General features: G+C 40.4%; 1 protein-coding gene across 2 annotated transcripts in view; it reads left to right on the top strand.

Annotated features, from left to right (window-relative positions):
- The window catches only part of LOC130928636 (neurexin-2-like), a 774,303-nt gene that overhangs the window by 299,459 nt on the left and 452,500 nt on the right, over window positions 1–22,344 (top strand). For both annotated transcript variants that reach the window (XM_057855357.1, XM_057855358.1), the window contains one exon: window positions 17,224–17,253. In XM_057855357.1, the coding sequence (XP_057711340.1) occupies window positions 17,224–17,253 (30 nt within the window). The remainder of the gene's footprint in view (window positions 1–17,223; window positions 17,254–22,344) is intronic.

Raw genomic sequence — 22,344 nt, 5'->3', positions numbered from 1 at the left:
AAATGCCATTAGAAATGAATGGGAAATTTGGACGTCCATGGCCGTCAATGGCGGCACCCTTCATAAGCGTCAATGGAATTGGGGAAGATTGGGGGACACGTCCTATTGATATCTGGTCATTTCCTGTTGATTTGGGGATTTTTTTTCCCCATTGAAAATGAATGGGAAAAATTTTGGACGTCCATGGCCGTCAATGGCATCAAGGTACATCGGCGTCAATGGAATCCAAGTACATTAGCATCAATAGATTCGACATGCATGGCTGTAAATGGCATTAATGCAATGTAAATTCCATTGGAAATCCCATTGGAATTGAATGGGAAATTTTCCCATTAGAAATGAAAAGGAAAGTTTTGGGCAAATTTCCGGGGAACCGTAATTTTTTTTTCCAAATTCTGTATCCGACTTTTATGCCCCTCACAGTCCTGGAATTTTTGATGCCCAAATTATGTGATTTGGTCAAAAATTGTAGGACTAGATACATTTTGAAACTTTTTATTTTTTCGGAAAATTGTCGTTTACGGACAAACGGAACATTTTTCGGGTTGTACCGATATTTGAACGGTGCCGATTGGTGCAACGCTTCGGGCTGCTCAGCGCACCGAAAAAACGCGGAGAATAAGATGAATAAAGAATAAAAACTAAGATATAAGTAGGCTAAAGTTGCAGAACAACATTACCTGGCCTTTCCCATCGGAAAGACCCAGGTAATGAATAAAAAACATTGTGGTGGTCAGTAAATGTTAATTTTATAGCGCAAGTGCACCTTGTCAAGAGTCAAGACTCTGCATTGGACAAGGTGATGATGCTGGAACTTTTGTTTGGTGCTGTTCCAGTGAGATTTACAAAGATGACTGCCTGAAGAAGACATAAAAATTCCCTCAGTCCTTGATGATATGGGGCTGCATGCCAGGCAAAGGCACTGGGGAGTTGGCTGTGATTAAAACTCTTTAGCATTCAGAAACACTAAAAGAAATGAATAAAAACATTGTGGTGGTCAGTAAATGATTTATAGAGCAAGTGCAGGGAAATATATATAGAATTACTCCATTCTGAGGGAAAAAATGTAGAATCATGAGAAACAAACAAAGTAATAACAATCAAAACCCATCTCGAGTATTTAGTAGCACCACCTCTGGCTTTTATGACAGCTTGCAGTCTCTGAGGCCTGGACTTGATGAGTATTCTTCATCAATTTGGTACCAACTCTCTTTGATTGCAGTTGCTAGATCATCCTTGCAGCCTTGCTGTGGACCATTTGAAGGGATAAGAAAGCGGTCTAAAATGTCAACGTAAACTTGTGCGTTTATTGAAGATTTAACCAAAGCCATCTCCCCAGTATCTTTGCCTGACATGCAGCCTGAAGGGAATTGGTACCGGTCTCGCACACACTATATAATTGTTTGCATTACTCTAACACATTCATCATAGTAAAGCACTTAACTATAGTTTAAAGAAACAAGCTCCATGCCCTTTGACACAGTAAAGTGGAATAGTTTATCAGCCCTCGCCTGATAGGCGAAAAAGCGTCATCAGTGCTCCGGTAGGGGTAAGGACGCTCCTGCCCTGCCAACAACTTGATAGTGCGGGCGCCGTGGACGTCAAGACCTGCATCGGTCGCCGTGGCAACCACATCCCAGCCACAAAGGATGACGTACGAATCTGACCGCCCAAACCTGCCACAGAGGGATGATCCAAAGACAACACCCAGCCACACCTTCAGCCCGGCCCACTCCACCGCAGCTTTCAAAAATAACTGTACATTTAGATAACACAGTTGCTGCTCGGGAACATTTCTATGTAGCCTTGTTTTGCCAACCCTGGATCCAGCAGGGTCGGCAAAACAAGAGAATAAATTGTCAACCTGTTTTCGGTGAGTGTTTTACGAAATTCACGGGTTCGCGGTGAGTCAGTAACAGGCACACTTTTGCAAAATAGACAATGTTTACTAATGATTATTGAAGAGTTCAAAGGGTTTATTGAGTACAATCCCACAAAAGCAAGCAGAATCAGCACAACATATAAAAACAATAACGCTAGATATAGATTGTTACTTCTAAAATCCCCATGCTACCGTCTAAACACAAATATTCCCCTAACAATGAAAATAACTCTTACCGTGACAAAAGGGCGGAGAGCCAACGCCCCGATCAGTCAGAAGAGGAACAAAACCAACCGAATCGTACGTCATCCTTTGGCGGACTCTGACGGGGTGGAAAATGCTCCTGGCTTTATAACAGTACATCTCGTGAGCATGAAGGTGGCCGGCCTCTAAGCTCAGAAGATGAACAATTTTGCCCATATTCCCTCCCCGCTAGGGTATGAGAATCCCTCCCAGTTGAGGTTTGTTGTGTTACAGGGGCGCCAGTATGTCATGAGTGCAAAACACGTTATCTCGTGAGATTCCCTCCCAACAGTGGAACCCAGACGCCAGGATGGTGTGAAGAACAATAACTGGTGGCAGAGTAAACAAGGAGAAGTTGTTACAATTAACACAAGCAATATTATGGCTATTCACTCTGGGTCATATAATCACATATTTTACCCATCTTTCCACCCTTTGACCCGGAATGAATTTAATTAATCAACCCTTAAACATTCTACTCTTTCGCGACCGTTTTACCTTACGAATTATGATTGCTTCACTTAAGGCATAATGTGCTAATTTTAAAGCATAATGTGCTAATTCACTTCGGGTCACATAATATTTTCCCCCATCAGTGCACCTTCTTCAAACTTCTGGAACATGGAGTCAGTACAAAGGGTTGAGTGAACGCGCGGAATCTTGGCCCCCACCGGTTGGCTTGCGGGAGGGGTGCCAGCGGAACGGCAATTCATTCGGCTGGCGCTATTTCCGCGGCTTGGCGGGAGGGGGCGAATTCCTTCAAGCCCCATATCATCAAGGACTGAGGGAATGTTGTTTTCTTCAGGCAGTCATCTTTGTTCATCTCACTGGAAGGGCACCAAACAAAAGTTCCAGCATCATCACCTTGTCCAATGCAGATTCTTCACTAGGTGATGATGCTGGAACTTTGGTTTGGTGCTGGTAACATTTACCGACCACCACAATGTTTTTTATTCATTAAGTGTTTCTGAATGCTAAAGAGTTGCACTTTTGAACTAATTCATTATTTTAGTTTGTTTTACATGATAAAATGTCTGAGTGAGTGCTCGTCCGAGACTGGTGATTCCATACTTTTTTGCGAGGGGTTGTACACAAGTTTTTCTACCTTTTTTCCGTCTACTAGTGAAGATATCATCAATATCCCCGTCGTGTGTTAGCTTCCAGCGGCTAAAACCTGAAACGAGCGCTAGCTCTCTGCCTTGACATATGGAGGTCCTATTTATTTATGAACTGCTTCATTACGACGCGAGCGGCAGCTGCTCGCCTCTCTTCCAGTCTCCGGGTGATGAGGTTTATTTTTCCAGACGGATCCCATGACATATTAGCTGTGTTTTAATGAACAAAACGTGTGTGTCAAAGTGATTCACTCAGCATTGCGCAGTTAATTAGGAGATGTGTGGGAGCAGATGAGATGCTTGCTCTTGTTTTGCGCCTCAACCTCATCACAAAACATTGACACTTTAATTCCGCGCAATTTTTCAGAAGCGTGTTTGATTTCACGTATAACGATGACACACCTCCTACTTTGACATTTTGAGTGTTTCGGCTTTATATGCGGTATGTTTCTTTTGACGTATGCATTCATAATTACACAGCGCGACGCTATCTAATGGAAGCTTTAAATACAGTGGCGCATATGCTGAGAGGGTCTCCAAACAACTTAGTGCATCACTCCTGACAGATGATGGCTGTTGCCGCTGTGTAAAGTGGAAAGTGACCATAAAGATTTAATGACTCACTCACGCAGGCTTAAGTGTCTTTCCGAGGGGAGGGGTCAATAGTTCCCTTTAGAATTTCAGCGAAAACTCACAACACAAGGAGTGTTTACAAGTAGGAAGCATGCTTTTAGAATTCCATGTAAACACATTAATTGCCGTTTCAGAGTCGGTCTTTATAGTGGGGGGAAAAAAAATTGCTGATAATTCATGTTACTTGTCTGTACTGTATAATCATGTCACTGGACATGTCAGTACATTAGCATTACAGTGCTGGCCAAAAGTATTGGCACCCCTGCAATTCTGTCAGATAATGCTCAATTTCTCCCCAAAAATGATTGCAATTTTGGGGCCTAAGGCGAACATATCCAGGGGCCCTCTTCATGGGTCAGGGGTTAAAAATGTGAGACGGGTGTGGAGAAAATATGTTCTGGTACACTAGGGCTGTCCTAAAGGACACATTTTCTCCTGATTAGTCAGCCGACTAGTTTTACGATTAATCGACTAATCTAATATATATATATATTTTTTTACTAATTTAGCAATGAAATTTTTGTTGACGCCTATTCATTCACAAAACTATTTTGGAACACTTAAATTCTTTATTAAAGTACAAATAATCATGTAAATAACAATAATTAATCACAAATAAACAATGAGGTTAAATGCTGATCGCATTTACTAATGCAAAAGAATAGAAAGTAAACAGATTCAGAACACTGACTTTGCCTTTCCAACATTATTCAAAACAATTCTTAAAAAAAAATCTAGCAATATTATTATTATATTATACTACAATATATAATTATTCATTGCCAATCATATTTGTCATGAAGTGTCATTTGAAAGCTATTCTTAGTGTAGAATCTGTATTATGTAGTATTTATTCAAAATATTATAATATTAATTCTGAAGTATGTGGGATTACCTCCAGAAACCATTATTTATTAGGGCTGTCAAAATTATCACGTGAACGGGCATTAATTAATATTTTAAATGAATCACGTTAAAATATTTGACGCACTTAACGCAGATGCCCCGCTCAGACAGATTTGAATGACAGTACAGTGAAACGCTCACTTGTTGTGTTTTATGGAGTTTTGCCGCCCTCTGCTGGCGCTTGGGTGCGACTGATTTTATAGGCTTCAGCAACCATGAGCATTGTGTAAGTAATCATTATATAAAACGAAAACATTAAGAGGGGTTTTAATATAAAATTTCTATAACTTGTACTAACATTTTTCTTTTAAGAACTACGTCTTTCTATCCATGGATCGCTTTAACAGAATGTTAATAATGTTAATGCCATCTTGTTGATTTATTGTTATAATAAACAAACACAGTCCTTATGTACCGTATGTTGAATGTATATATCCATCTTGTGTCTTATCTTTCCATTCCAACAAAAATTTACTGAAAAATAGGGCATATTTTATAGATGGTTTGAATTGCGATTAATTACGATTAATTAATTTTTAAGCTGTAATTAACTCAATTAAACATTTTAATCGTTGCAGCTATGGAATATTTTTGTACTCGAGCATTCGACTGAAAATTCTATCGATTAATCGAGTAATCGGATAAAAAACATTTTTTTTTTTAGGTAAGAAGCAATTATGAATAGCCATGAGAAAACAAGACATTTCATCTAATATCGAACCAACAGCCAACAATTGCCTCTCAGAAGTTACTAGAAAAAAACAAAACAAATTTTTGCTGCTTTCACTCAAAAACTTCTAGATCTTATTTAAAAAAAAAAAAAAAAAAAAAAAAAAAAAATTATTATATATATTATTTCTTACCTAAAAAATTAATTCCGCTTGATAACACACTAGGGCTGCAGCTATCGATTATTTGAATAGTCGATTAATCGATGAACTAGTTCGGATAAGTGAGTAATCGGATAAACATGAAAAAATTAAAATACCTGAGCTGGGCCTCAAACGCTGCATAAAAAAAATAATAATAAGGATCTACATATGTACAACAAAAGAACAATTGGCTAACTTACATAGCAAAAGTCCACAAGCTTAAATGCTATAAAAGTTTTTTGTTTTGTTTTGTTTTTTTACAATGCTCTTAACAAATGGTTCAGACACGCATTCCCACAAAAAGTGGCTAAATATACCTTTAAACTAAATTACGAATGCAATAAAAAACATTAGCTCAAACAAAAACCTAGCTGATGTTGGTCTTAACATGGAGCAGCTGGATTTGGCCATGTAAAATGAGGCAGACTAGAGGGCAGTGTATCCACCCAAATCAATGAAACTAAATGCAAACACTTTCAAAAACAAACCATGACAACGCCACTTTAATTAAACGAATACTCGAAGCAGCAAAATTTAATTCGAATCTTATTTTCAAATCGAATACTCGAGTTAATCGATTAATCGTTGCAGCACTAATACATATATATATATATATATATATATATATATATATATGTTTTTTTTTTAATTGGGGGAAAAAGTGAAATCACAAGAAAGAGTGCTCTCTAGAGGCTGGTGTTGGGTATTGTTTACTCCATGGTGGATACCCAGAAGTGGGTAGTAACTTCACCAATGAGACGTCACAACAGTAATCACATGACTCCATTATACCAATCAAACGCAAGCTTGCAGTTCTATCTTCATGCCAGCCTGTTCAATCATGTGGTGTCTTTAATGCACCATAAAAAATGAAGTATTTGATATACAGCGCTGCCCTCAACATGACTCGGAAGCTCGGATTTTAACCTCTCTCCCAGTTTTTATTTGGCACCGATTGACCACGGAAAACCGGAGATATGATCTTTTAATTTCAAAATAATAATTATGAAGGAGCTCTTCACTATTCAAACAAGGAACTATTTTCTCCACCAGAGGGCAATCATGCTCTTTGGACGAATAATGCTTCATTTATTTATTTATTTATTTATTTTCTCTCGTCGGAATTCAATGATTATTATTATTTTTTATCATTATTAATTTGGCCTCACGTGGTTATGTAATGGGTTGTTGTACGGTATCATTATAACAATAGTCCATATAGATAACTTTGTGCTCAGAAAAAAACACCATTGTTTAAATTTTTTAAAGTCCAACAAAAATATATAAGCAGTTACTGTAATTTCTGGACTATAAGGCGCAGCTGACTATAAGCCGCCAGCCACCAAATTTGACATGAAAACTGCATTTGCTCATTGATAAGCCGCAGTTGTCCTTATTGTATTATTGGATATTTACACCAAAAGATATTAACTGGTAACACTTCATTTGACAATGGCACCATAAGACTGACATGAGACCAAATGAACCACCATTAAGCTTTGAACCAATTGGCTGCAAAGCCTTATTGTCACTAAAAGCTTCATTTGGCCATCACTGCTTCCTTGGGGTAGAGAGTCAACCTCTGCTGCCACCTGCTCTCAACACTGTTGTCATCCAACATTCCTCCTAGCATGCATGGCGGCGTGTAATAACAGTCATGTTCTGTGCTAATTGTTTCTTCAGTTACTGTTCCAGTTGTTTCATAAATTGCTAGTTATGGTATTTGGTAACATTTTCTTGGATAGTGGTGCGATAATACTGTCATAAGATAGTCATAATTATTACATGACACTGTCATAAGCATTAATGAATGCTTATAATAGATGTCAGTTAGTGTCATCCAGCAAATTATCTCACTTTTGAATGGACGTAAAAGATCTGAGCTGGATATAAATGTATTTAGTGACATAATATGACACATATTGACATCTGTCATAAGCATTCAGTAATGCCCATGATAGTGTCATGTCATAATTATGATGTTCTTATGACAGTCTTATGATGCTGCTGTCAAATAAAGTGTTACCTATTAACCCAAATAAATCAACAAATAAGCCACACTGGACTACAAGCCGCAGGATTCAAAATGAGGGGAAAAAAGTAGCGGCTTATAGTCCGAAAATTAGGGTACTCACAATGTTACTTATTACTTGAGTATTTTTTTTTCACCAAATACTTATTTACTTGTACCCTTGTACTTGTACACCTCTGATTTTAACCTTACATAAGTCGTTTTGGAGGACAGCCAAACTTTAAAAACAAAAAACGATGATTTATAATCTGGAAATTACAGTCACTAATCTTTATTTTACAGTATGTGATTAGATAATTTCATGATGTATATTTACAAATACCGTGCGATGGCAAATGTGAGGAGTTACAGCAGGTACCTCGAGAAAGTGGGCGGACTCTGTTAATAATTGAAAAGAGCCAGCGCCACAAAGCCCTTTAACGCGATTCTATAACTCTCAATATTTCACCTCTCACTATCTCATCCTTTGAATTATTACAGCACTTTAAATTCGAGCCGTCTCCATATTACTTAAGCTGTGAAAAGACACTATATGCAATATAAATGAGCCTGCTGAGAGGAATTTGTATTCACTCTCAATCAGAACCATGTTTCAACAAATGTCTTACAAACGACGTGAGTCTCGCCAGCACCTTTGGGTTACGTGAGACATACTGCAATGATTACACTATGAAACTTTAACTGTGCCAGGACTGAGTAGGAGCCGCTGATTTGTAGATGCCGTTTCCTTTTATAACGTCCGCCAAGGGTGCAGCAACCTTTCTTTTTCTCCTTCTTGCGTTATTCTACGTGACTTTTACAAACTTGCTATTTTTCGCCTTTTGGCCACGCTTTGAATGCGGGAATATGTAATGAATGTTTCCCCGCTGGTGTGTCATCATACCATTTGGGCATAAAGAGGAAGATTAAGCGCAAGTATGTAAAGTGCGGCGGCCATATGCTGCAAAGAGCCCTTTGAGGATGCTGCTATTTAACATGCCATCCTATCACCACGGGGGTTTGAGGAGTAAACACGTCGCAGACGTGGTCCATGTGTCCATCTGATATAATGCGGTGGGAGCAGAAGGGGTAGAAACCGCGTATCAGTGCGAGTGTGTGCTGTTGTCGCCACCCTGAGACCCGGCACATCTGTTGTGTGTTTTGTGTGGCTCATCACATCTTAATATCTGGAGGACATTGTGATGCATCTATGTCTGGCAAGGTCATTTAAGAACATCCCATACCAGTTTTCCGCCACTGCATACTGGTAGATTCTAATCATCAAGCTATGGGTCATTCCGGAATTGTAGGACATTTAAGCTTCAAAATTCTCTGCTCCATATTTATCAATAGGTAGGCTAATGTAACGGGTGGACAGTGGTCCTTTGTGTTGGTTGCATATAGGGCTGTCAAATTTATCGCGTTAAAATGTTTGACGCAATTAATGCATGGACGAAATGACCCGTTCATGCGTTAGTTGCCTCAAACAGTTTACAATGACGTCGTTTTAGCACATTGAGAGCGATAAAGCAGAGAAATGCAAGTGGACACAGGCGTTCATTGGACCGCGCCTTTTATTGGCATAAGCTTTGGTAGCCACTACTAACAGTCATGGTTGCCCAACTTCCCATCATGCATTTGGGCGGAGCAAAAGACGATCTTTTTCTTAACCTGCCTAATTGAACTCAATGCAGAACATACTGCATACCATTTGCAGCCACTACTGACAGTCATGGTTGCCCAACTTCCCATCATGCATTTGGGCAGACCAGGAGACAATCTTTTTCTTAATACATCTAATTGAACACAACGCATAACACATTGTATACCATTTGCAGCCACTACTGACAGTCATGGTTGCCCAACTTCCCATCATGCATTTGGGCGGAGCAAAAGACGATCTTTCTCTTAACACACTTAATTGAACACAACGCAGAACACATTGTATACCATTTGCAGCCACTACTGACAGTCATGGTTGCCCAACTTCCCATCATGCATTTGGGTGGAGCAAAAGACGATCTTTTTCTTTACAAACTTAATTGAACACAACGCAGAACACATTGTATACCATTTGCAGCCACTACTGACAGTCATGGTTGCCCAACTTCCCGTCATGCATTTGGGTGGAGCAAAAGACGATATTTTTCTTTACAAACTTAATTGAACACAACGCAGAACACATTGTATACCATTTGCAGCCACTACTGACAGTCATGGTTGCCCAACTTCCCATCATGCATTTGGGTGGAGCAGGAGACGTTTTTTCTTAACATGCCTAATTGAACAAAAGGCAGAACACACTGGATACCATTTGCAGCCACCACTGACAGTCATTGTTGCCCAACTTCCCATCATGCATTTGGGCGGAACAGTTAAGTTGCTACAGTATCATTTAGTGAAAGCACAACAGAAATAATATTCCTATCCCTCAAAAAAATAATGTTCACAAAAAGAAAAGCGCTCAATGCAAAGAGAACTGGCATTCCCAATCAAATAGCTATGCAAAATACACATAAATGTTAATGTTAATGCCATCTTGTGGATTTATTGTTATAATAAACAAATACAGTACTTAAGTATAGTATGTTGAATGTTTATGTTTGTCTTGTGTCTTTCCATTCCAACAATAATTTACTGAAAAAATATGGCATATTTTAGAGATAGTTTGAATTGCGATTAATTACGATTTTTAAGCTGTGATTAACTCAATTAAAAATTTTAATCGTTTGACAGCCCTAGTTGCATAGAAACCTCCCTCCCGATGCCTTGAACACTAGAACTACCAAGGGTGGACCTGTTGATACAAATAACTTTTGTAACCAGAGAAGGTTCATCTGACCCTAATCAGCATATCTTTTGTGAGCACTGTGGTCCTCATTAGTCATTCCCATTCACACTCGCAAAACCACAGGGTTGGATTGCTCCAATTACAGTGTCTCACAAAAGTGAGTACAGCCCTGACATTTCTGCATTTTTAAGTATATCTTTTCATGGGACAACACTGACAAAATGACACTTTGACACAATGAAAAGTAGTCAGTGTGCAGTTCATTTATTTTCCCCTCAAGATAACTCAAAATATAGCCATTAATATCTAAACCCCTGGCAACAAAAGTGAGTACATGCCTTAGAAACTACGTACATACCTAAATGTCTAAATTGAGTACTGCTTGTCATTTTCCAGTTTTCAGAAGAGGCTTCCTCCTGAGGTGACAGCCATGCACACCAATTTGATGTAGAGTGCGGCGTATGGTCTGAACACTAACAGGCTGATCCCCCACCTCTTCAATCTCTGCAGTAATGCTGACAGCACTCCTGTAATGAGTCACATGACATTTTGGAGGGAAAATGACAAGCAGTACTCATTGAAGACGGTACACAAGAAAGCCAGCAAAAAGTTTGCTGAAGACATGTCAACAAAGCACATGGATTACTGGAACAATGTCCTATGGTCTGATGAGACGGCCGGGCTTTGTTTACCGTCTTCAGAAGAAGCTTCCTCCTGGGGTAACAGCCATGCACACCAATTTGATGTAGAGTGTGGCGTATGTTCTGAGCAGTAACAGGCTGCCCCCCCCCACCTCTTCAATCTCAATTACAGCAGTTCTGTAACGAGTCACATGGCATTTTGGAGGGAAAATGACAAGCAGTACTCAATTTGGACATTTAGGGATGTACGTAGTTTCTAAGGGGTGCAATCACTTTTGTTGCCAGGGGTGTATATATTAATGTCTATATTTTGAGTTATTTTAAGGGGAAAATAACTCTATTATAGAAGCTGCACACAGACTACTTTTCATTTTGTAAAAGTGTTATTTTGTCAGTGTTGTCCCATGAAAAGATATACTTAAATATCTGCAGAAAAACCAGGGGTGTACTCACTTTTGTGATACACTGTAGCATCTTGAGTGTTTGCAGGGCAGGGGTGCCTTGGCTGGTGGGGGAAGGGTAAACTGGTTTTATTCTAGCTGGCCTGTTGTCACTTTCAAGCCCAGAAGACAGGTTGTGGTGAAAAAGCCACCATAAAATAGACCAAACTACTGACAGGATGTGACTTTTCTTTTTAAGTGTTTACTTGTCCCTTCAACTCTTCCAGTTTTATCCTCTGTGTACACCAAATGAAACATACTAGTTTATTTTTAAACTTTATGCATGGAACCATATTGAGTTCAGACTTGCAGTATGTCTCACATATATTGTATGTAAGTGTAAACTGTATGGAGACAGAAAAGTGCCATTGGATGGTTGTCTGAGGCAATGAACACCTTTAGAGGTCACTTTCTCTCCTCCTTCCGAATAGGTTTGTCCAGTTGGACAAAACAATTGTTGCTTGTCGGACAGTGGACCCCTCGGGCAGAGATAGGGCCATCTGCGCGGCTCTCTCCAGGAGAATATAAAAAATAGGTCTGGAAAAATACAGGAGAAAAATGGCATTTTAAGTTGTTTTAGATTCAGTATCAGGACATTTAAATTGACCCAGAAACTGCATGTGAATTATTTAAAATTTAATATGCGGTTTAATTGTCGATTGCTTCTCCTGTTTTTCATTTGTTTTTACATTTACCTTGTCCTCTGTTATTGCCTCTCTGCCCGTGTTGGGCAGTTTTACCAATTGGTATGCAGTTAAATGGCTACTTTTGTCGCTGGAGACTTTGCCTTATCTACCTAATGGATTATGAGCATAGGAACAAAAACAGAGGGTGACTCTGATTGGATTCCTTGTAAAGGGCCAAGCGAAAACGGGACTGTGGTCAGATAAAGAACCCTACCATTTCCCAGTTGTTATTTCTTTCACTTTAGAAGGTGAAATAATTGTGATTTGAGCCTCTGTGCTTGGAATTTGAGGGTTTGAAGTGTCTTGTTTTTTCAGCGTCGGCCACCAAGCACTTTGTTTGGTCTTCCAATTTTCATGGGATGTAGAAAGGCAAACCCTCCAATGAACTATAGGTCTTCTTCGAGTTGAACCAGATTCATTTGAACGGTGTTGACTTGTCGGCGCTTCCGGTAGGACCGACTCTTGAAAGTATGTCCCGCCTGAAGCCAAATCCAATTGCTTTGTTTGCAGAGCCGTGTTTGCTTTTGTCAGATTTAAGGTTCGATTCCAACAACCGAGTCCTCGAGACAGGCTCTTTCTGCCAAGAGTAGTTTACTTTCATTTTTCCCTTCGCTGCTGCGCTATTAAATATTCAGTGTTTGCTTTTAGTTCGCAGACTACGTGTAGATAAGAGGTCATATTTTAGGCCGTATTTACGAACAACCATCTGTGATAGATTGTTCATTGCTGTGTTTTTACGCCACAGACATCGGTAGGGTTTCCCCGGCTTGTGTTTTTGACTGGAAGATTAGGTTAGTTTGGCATTTTGATCTTTGTGGAAATGTACAGTTTTGCAAATAAGTATTTAGTCAACCACTAATTGTGCAAGTTCTCTCACTTGAAAATATTAGAGAGGCCTGTAATTGTCAACATGGGTAAACCTCAACCATGAGAGAGAATGTGGGAGTTGTTTGATTTTTAAAGAATTTATTTGCAAATCATGGTGGAAAATAAGTATTTAGTTAATCCCATAAATTCATCTCAATACGTTGTTATGTACCCTTTGTTGGCAACAACCAAACGTTTTCTGTAACTCTTCACAAGCTTTTCACACACTGTTGCTGATATTTTTGGCCCATTCCTCCATGCAGATCTCCTCTCGAGCAGTGATGTTTTGGGGCTGTCGTTGGGCAACACGGACTTTCAACTCCCTCCACAGATTTTCTATGGGGTTGAGATCTGGAGACTGGCTAGGCCACTCCAGGACCTTGAAATGCTTCTTACGAAGCCACTCCTTTGTCGCCGTGGCTGTGTGTTTGGGATCATTGTCATGCTGAAAAATCTCTTGATACATGGCCCCATTCATTCTTTCCTTAAAACAGATCAGTCGTCCTGGTCCCTTTGCAGAAAAACGGCCCCAGAGCATGATGTTTCCACCCCCATGCTTCACAGTGGGTATGGTGTTCTTCGGATGCAATTTAGTATTCTTTCTCCTCCAAATACGAGAACCTGTGTTTCTACCAAAAAGTTCTATTTTGGTTTCATCTGACCATAACACATTCTCCCAGTCCTCTTCTGGATCATCCAAATGCTCTCTAGCGAACCGCAGACGGGGCTGGACGTGTACTGGCTTCAGCAGGGGGACACGTCTGGCAGTGCAGGATTTGAGTCCCGAGCGGCACATTGTGTTCCTGATAGTAGGTAGTAGGAGTGGGAACCTCTTGGTACCTCACGATACGATACGATACGCGATACAAAGCTCACGATAATGATGATCTGACGATCTATCGATACTTTGGTCAGGAAATCATTCTAGGATATTCTACAAACAACTAATAGCCAAAAAACCAAGCTTCTGCTGTGAATTGGAATGAGTTTATCACTAGTAGACGTCCAATCCATTTGAAGTGGGAGGGTGGCAGCAAATGAACATTCATTCATTCGCTGCCATCCCTCCCACTTCAAACGATTGAACGTCTATGGCCATCAGTGGCAGCCAATGCCAGGCAATGAGGTAATTTGAGGTCTTTTAAGCTCATTTACCTGTTGATTTTCAGTTACTTTCTGTTGATTTTGGGGTATTTTATGGGTCACTTCCTGTTTATTTTGATATAGATAACAGGAAGTGACCTGGGGATTACCCAAATGAATAGGCAGTGACTCAAAATTGGACAGAATGACTGTGAGTGCTCTAGTTTAGAATGAATGAACGTTTCTAGTCTAATTGGATTAGGCGTCAAGCATCGTCAATGGAGCATTAGAGATAACTGAGACACTATTGTGTTGGAAGATTTTTTTAGCAACTTGTTGGTTCCTTTTTATTCATTTTTTTAGACATTGACACCTTTTTAAAACCTGTCAAGTTCAAAAATATCAAAAATAGACCCTTAGGTAGACATTTGTAAAATTACCCAGAAATAAGGAGAGAAGACACTCAGTTTTCTTGGCCAAGGAGAACAAAAGAGTGACTAGCCAGAGGAATGCTAGATTTCGATGTCCAGTCACCAAAATTGATCTAAAGAAAAATCCTCCTTGGTATCTTTATTTAGGGGGTTGTCCTAATACAAAATGGGTGCCGCCCTGAGGGAGGAGGTAGCAAGCTGGAGACACCCATGTGATTTTTATTGGATATGTGTGTGCATGTAGGTGGAACTAAGTGAGTACACGTATGTAAGCAAGGGCTCGTGTAAACAATGGTCAAAATGACCCAGACATTTCAGTTATGCAACGCTGCGGCCATGGAAGATGTCCTCGGATGGAAAATTGTCTTCGAAGGTCTAGACTAAAGTCCAGACGCCAGGTGCTGAAGATGTTTCGGAAGGTTTAGTTACGCAATGATGCGGCCATGAAGCAAGGTTGTTGTCATTCCGACCCTCTTTTACTCTTTGTAACACTCAAGTATTATACTACAACCTAGTATAGCAAGCAATAATCATTTACTGGTTATATCAATAAGAAAAATATGGCAATATGTATTATTTATGGTATATATGAGCACAAGCAAATATTCAATCAATCAAACCTCGATAATTACCTCAACAAAACCATATCTCGATTCTTGGCAGGAGCATATCGAAAACTTTTGGGGATGCAAAGTATCACGATATATCACCATTTTGATATTCTGTCACACCCCTAGATAGTAGCCTTTGTTACTGTGGTCCCAGCACTCTGTAGGTCATTCACTAGGCCCCCTGTGTGGTTCTGGGATTTTTCCTCACCGTTCTTGTTATCATTTTGACGCCACGGGGTGAGATCTTGCATGGAGCCCCAGATCGAGGGCGATTATCAGTGGTGTTTTACGAAAATTCACGGGTTCGCGGTGAGTCAGCAACAAGCACACTTTTGCTCAATAGACAATGTTTATTAATGATTATTGCAGAATTCAAAAGGTTTATTGAGTACAGTCCTACACAAAGGCAAGCAAATATCAAAACAAGCATAACATGTAATAACGATAACGCTAGATCTAGATTTATCACTTCTAATATCCCCATGCTACTGTCTAAGCACAAATATTCCTCTAATAATGAAAAGAACTCTTACCGTGACAAAGGGCGGCGAGCCAACGCCCCAATCAGAGTCAGAAGAGGAATTAAGCCAAGCGATTCGTACGTCATCCTTTGGCGGACTCTGGCGGGGTGGAGAATGCTCCTGGCTTTATAACAGTACATCTTGTGAGCACAAAGGTGGCCAGCCTCTAAGCTCAGAAGATGAACCATGTTGCCCATACATGGCGATTTCAGCTCGTATTACTATCATAAGATTCCCTCCCCATTATGGTATGAGATTCCCTCCCAGTTGAGGTTTGCTGTGTAGTACAGGCGCCAGTACGGCGTGAAAAACAAGTTCCCTCACAATAGATAACAAGCATAACAGGTGTCGAAGTGGGGGAGTAAACAAGTTTATTGTCACACAACACAAGCAATATTATGGCTATTCACTCCAGGTCATATAATCACATATTTTCCCCATCAAGTGGTTTTGTGTGTCTTCCATTTTCTATTAATTGCTCCCACAGTTGATTTCTTTACACCAAGCGTTTTACCTATTGCAGATTCAGTCTTCCCAGCCTGGTGCAGGTCTACAATTTTGTCTCTGGTGTCCTTCGACAGCTCTTTGGTCTTGGCCATAGTGGAGTTTGGAGTGTGACTGACTGAGGTTGTGGACAGGTGTCTTTTATACCGATGATTAGAAGAAGTTAGACCTCTTTGACAGCCAGAAATCTTGCTTGTTTGTAGGTGACCAAATACTTATTTTCCATTCTAATTTGGAAATAAATTCTTTAAAAATCAAACAATGAGATTTTCTGTTTTTTTTTTCCACATTCTGTATCTCGTGGTGGAGATTTACCCATGTTGACAATTAAAGGCCTCTCTAATCTTTTCAAGTATGAGAACTTGCACAATTGGTGGTTGACTAAATACTTATTTGCCCCACTGTACGTTACCTGTTATCTTGCTGATCTTCGAAAATGTACTGCACGCGGCATGCCAAGTCGGTATTTTAGGCCTGCGCTATTATCTGCGTTGGAATAATCTATGACTTCTCCAGATAGCCCAGCCGACCTTCTCTGTGTGAGACCTTGCAGAGCGTCGCGTTGGTTTTTCTTCTACAATTTGAGTACAACGACAGCAAATCTAGCCGAAGCTTTTTTGTGCCAAACAGTTTTCTCTGTGTTCCATAAGTACTCCAAAGGGAAAAAAAAAAGCATTTGTGAGAGCAACAGCCTTCGGGCGTTGCGCCAAATAAAAAATGCTTCTTTTTTTCAAAACCCTTCACGCACTTCACTCAAAAAGTGTTTGCTTGTTTTCTGTTGGTATTCTTTCTTTCTCTCTCTTTCTCTCGCTCTCTCTCTGTTCTATTTCTCTTTTGATTTGAACTCTGACATCCGAGTCTGCCCCAGGATGTCTGTCACAAACTGCAGTCCAACGTTGTGACAATGCTTTTGTTCTTCCCGTGCCTTTTATGACCTTCTTTTTCTTCCTCTTTCTGTTCTTTTTGTCTATTTGTTCCCTTTCAAGGTCTGGCGCACCTGACGTTAAACGACCAAGGTATGGGTTCATTCCTTTTCGTTTGGGTTCTTTTTTTTTTTTTACTTCGGAGGATTTGACTCCTTGCCCTTTAAACGGCTTTTATTATTTTTCTGAACCTTTTCTTACCTCTATGTTCCATTTGAATCCTCCTTTATGTCAACCCTTTGGAACATCGTCCCGAAATCCTCCCCACATCTCATTTTGGTTGTCCCGCTCTCCTTTGTGCCATGTTGATGTTTTTCCACTGTGACCATCCGTGTCCCATCCCCCGTCCTGTCCTATGGCTCACGTCCTGGACCTTCATCCTTGACCAACTTTGACCCCGATGACTTCACCCTGGGGCTGAAGGTAACACTCTTCCGCTATCCCTTCTGCGACGACAAATATGGTTTCAGTCGGAATGCGTTTGCTGGTCATTCACCGACACTTCAAGGTGAAAGTGTTTGTGTGGAATGTGCAGAGTTTTCATCACCACTCTGCTGACATTCTTATTGTTTGGCAATCCTGTGAATTTAAAGGGCAACAGTTGAGTTTCTCGGGATTATTTTAGCCGCTGAATTCGAGAAGAAAACAATCGCTGCTGTTGTTTTGATGCTTATGATCACTGTTTGTTAGCGTTCACTCAGCTAGCTGTTTGCTAGTTGTTCAAAATCATTCGCAACTGACGTTCATCCCACTTATTTATTTTTTTAACGCCATGCTCCAGTCCCATCGGCTACACTTCGCTCATGGTTCTCTCCTTCTGCTGACCTTTCTGTGCTGCTGGCCTCCAAGTGAGGACTGTCTTCTTCGCTCAGTTTTGCTCTCCTCATTTGTTGACCTTTCTACCCCACCGGACACTCAGTCAGAATTGTCCGCAGGAAAGGAAAACGGGAAGTGTCAAAGCAGAGTTAATAAAATCGAAAGGAGCCAACAAGAGCAGGAGCCAGTGAGTGTTCTGACCTTTGCTGCTGTTGGAGGGAAAAAAAAAATTACAAGCTCCCTCTCTTCTATTATTGCAGTGCATGATTCATGAAGGCAAAGATCACTTTGCGTTAAATCCGACTCTTCAGTCTCGAGCCTCATTCATAGAGACGTTATCTGAGAAGTGAAAACACAAGCACCGGATCGGTCCGACAGCACGTTCAAGGACTTGCTCGATGTATAATGTAGCCGAGCCATCGACCGTGTGAATGAAACAATGTTAAGTCTCTTAAATTCACATATTTTTGCACTTTTAATTTGAAAGACCCTGCCGAGGATTCACTCTTCCAACTTTATTCTTTGTGGTTAAAAGCCAGTTCACCCAGATGATCTAGCCCACTTTAATAACCCAAAACTATAAGTAAACAAGCATAAATATGACAACTATTAACAACAACTTCTCCCAAATGAATGTGCAGGGGCGCTGGAAGTCACTCACAGCAGGGGGCGCTGAGGATCTTTTTTTGTTTTTGCCATCCAAAAACAGCCGTTTTGGGCCAAATTTGTCTATACAAAGCGAGCACAAAGGCAGTACACACTCGGGGTGCAACGGTTAAGTTAGCCCACGGTTCGGTTAGAACCTCTGTTTTGGAATCACGGTTTCAGCTCGGTTTCGGTTTGCGTTAGGGTTGTTCCGATCATGTTTTTTTGTCATGGCTTGAGTTCGTCGAAAAAATTGTGATTTTGTGGAAGATTAAAAAAAAAAATTACACAGTACAGTCTAATCGAGCTAGGGCGGGCACGGCCCCCTAATGCCCGCCCATGCCGCCGGGTCTGCCTCTCCTATTAGGTCAGAGGCGTAGCAAGGGTCTCTCCGGGGGCCCAAGGCAACAAGCAACATGGGGCCCTTCGAGCGTGTGCAAGTGTGCAAGTTTTTCTTTTGTCACTTCCGGAAGGATAACTTCTCTTCATTTTGGATATACGCCAATTTAAAAAAAGCCAAATCGCTGCTCACTCTCACTCTGAGTCACGTGAGGGAGGGGGGGAGTTTAGAGCAAGTGAAGGGGCCCCATCATGGAACTCAGACACAAGGCTTTCACTGGCACTGTCGCACTTGTCGCTGCAACAGTGCAGTAAAGCTGCGTGTGCTAAATCTGTTTGCCCTCTGGGGGCCCCTGCTGGCTGGGGTTTGCCTAATGAGACGCGACGCCTCTGTATTAGTTTTTTTTCAACATAGAGCAATGAAATTTGGGGAGTCGATACCTGCTCCAAAAAGTCTCTTCCACCCATATTCCAAATCTAACAGGAAATCGGGTATTTTGGATCGAATGTGAAATTTTTATCGATTTATAGTACAGTTTATATTTGGAGGCCTGAACATGCACGAAAACTGACTAAAATTTGCCTGTAGATGCGGCTTTGCGGAAATTTCGATAAACTTGCGACATTACGAAAAACTAAAGATGATCGGGTCCGATCATGTCATTTTCAAAGTATCGGAATCGGCAAAAATATACTGGACTTGCCTTTTTTTAATATATTTATATTTTTTAATTAAATCGTTTTCTATTTGTATTTAACATTACAGACAAAATGTCTTACACTCATCCAGAGTCTTTAGTTTTGGCTTAAAATAGGGCTATCAAATTTATCGCGTTAATGGCGGTAATTAATTTTTAAAAAATTAATCACGTAAAATTATTTAACGCAATTAACTCATGCGCTGCACGATCCACTCACGCATTGTCGCGTTCAATCTATAATGGCGCCGTTTTACTTACATATGAGCTGAAAGATAACGTAAAATGAGTAGAGTGAATTTAGGCAGTCTTTGGAGCCTTTTTATAATTGCTAAAGCCTTAAAATCCCTCTCTCCACATTTAGAAATATTGTGGGAAGCAATGTGGGGAAGAAAGGTTGTTGTGGATCTTTTTCTTAACACCCTATGTTATTTCCCAACGCAGAGAAGATATATCAATTGGTGCCACTACGCACAGTCATGGTTGCACTTCCCATCATGCATTTGGGCAGAACAGTTAAATGGCTACAGTATCATTTACTGAAAGCTCAACAATTACACTAGATGGCAATATTTAGTCACAATATACAAAGTCACATTTATCCTTTAAGAATTGCAAGTCTTTCTATCCGTGGATCCCTCCCACAGAAAGAATGTTAATAATGTAAATGCCATCTTGAGGATTTATTTACATAATAAACAAATACAGTACTTATGTACTGTATGTTGAATGTATATATTCGTCCGAGTTTTATTCATTTTTTTCTTAATGCGTAGCCAAAATGTATATGATCGGGAAAAATTATCGGGAATGATTGGAATTGAATCGGGAGCAAACAAAAAAAAAAAGCAATTGGATCAGGAAATATCGGGATCGGCAGATACTCAAACTAAAACGATCGGGAGCGGATCAGGAGCAAAAAAACATGATCGGAAAAACCCTACGAAAAACCGTAAAAAAATGGCTTAGTGGCGCCCCTTTGAATTGAGGCAAGTTTCGAGCAAGTTACGTTCTCGTGAGATTACGAGAGGGGGACAATCTGCCACTACCCTGAGTTGCGCCAAACTGCGAGGGCCCGTTCAGTCCTGCTTGCAGGCCTAGTTATGTTTTAGTCTCCCAAGACACGTTTTTAGCGCGACATCGTGACGTCATCGCCATGAAAAAAATTTGTCTTTAAAGAAATATTTTCGTCATCGTTGACGAAAACAACACTGTATCGGACCAATTTCAAGCAACATGAAATCACAAAGCAGGAAGCTTAGACAAAGGACGCATGCAAATACAAATCGGTTATACGGGAAACTAGCTGATTATTCATCGAACATTGCCCAGCCAGCCATTTATATTGATCACCTTGTTTCCAGGATTAATATGGTTTGCTCCTGAGTGGATGGACCAAAAACAAGGGCGGAGGGGGGGAATCAATAAACCTATTTAGAACATTTGACGCGTTAGCAAATTACCTGCTTTTTTGGGAAGGGGGGGTGTTTTTGTTTTTGCCTGAAGAATTTTCTCGGCACGCGTGCTCACATAGGCAGCCGTCAACTTAACAGAGGCAACGGCCAACCGTTAATGATCAGAAGCGGTCACGTCAGACGTCACACGGCAGGGCCAAGAAAATCAATGTCAAGTCTCCTTAAAGCCGTTGCCGTCCTTCACTGCTGATGCAAGGACGAACCCCAGGCTTCAGTCACTGCTGATCTCTATCTCGCTGTCTGGAAGACCACTTCCAACGCTTCATGCAGGGAAGGCAACAGATTACATTAAATTGCCAACATTTCTCTAGAAAGGAGGCGACTCGTCATAAAAATATTGCTGTATCAATTTAGCGAGATGTTCATTATTGTATTTTTCATTTGTCTAAAACCCCATTAGTTTTTAATATGGTCATGTCGCTAAATAAAGTCACTGCAATAATTTGTGGTTTTGAAGCTCACTAGATGAAAGGAAGTTAGCCAAATAAATGTATAGTCATGTTTTCAACTCAATACACAGTAATTGTGGACTATAAGGCGTTCGTATGCGGATTCAAGGCCTGGTTCAGACTGGCAGCCAAAATCTGATTTAGCTAATCCAGATTGAAACTAGATGGCTCTTTTGTAGTGTGAACAGTCCTAAAGCACTGAAATCTGGATTTTACGAAACTGATTGAAACCACATACAGCGCTGGCCAAAAGTATTGGCACCCCTCTAATTCTGTCAGATAATGCTCAATTTCTCCCAGAAAATTTGGTAGTAATATCTTTATTTTTACACAACCCCCCCCCCCCCAAAAAAAAAAGTATTGCCACACATTGAAAAATCATGTGATGCTTCTCTAATATGTGTGATTAATAGCACTTGTTACTTGCCTGTGGCACATAACAGGTGGTGGCAATAACTCAATCACACTTGCAGCCAGTTAAAATGGATTAAAGTTGACTCAACCTCTCTCCTGTGTCCTTGTGTGTACCACATTGACCACGGAGAAAAGAAAGAAGACCAAAGAACTGTCTGAGGACTTGAGAAGCAAAATTGTTGAAGAAGCATGGGCAATCTCAGTTACAAGTCCATCTCCAAAGACCTGAATGTTCCTGTCTATACCGTGCGCAGTGTCATCAATGTGGATGGAAATGAAAAATTGACAAGAGATTTCAACGAAAGATTGTGCGGATGGTGGATAAAGAACCTCGACTGACATCCAAAC

This window comes from Corythoichthys intestinalis, chromosome 13, assembly GCF_030265065.1.
Source record: "Corythoichthys intestinalis isolate RoL2023-P3 chromosome 13, ASM3026506v1, whole genome shotgun sequence".
Taxonomy (NCBI): Eukaryota; Metazoa; Chordata; class Actinopteri; order Syngnathiformes; family Syngnathidae; genus Corythoichthys; species Corythoichthys intestinalis.
This window is presented reverse-complemented; position numbering and strand designations above follow the sequence as displayed.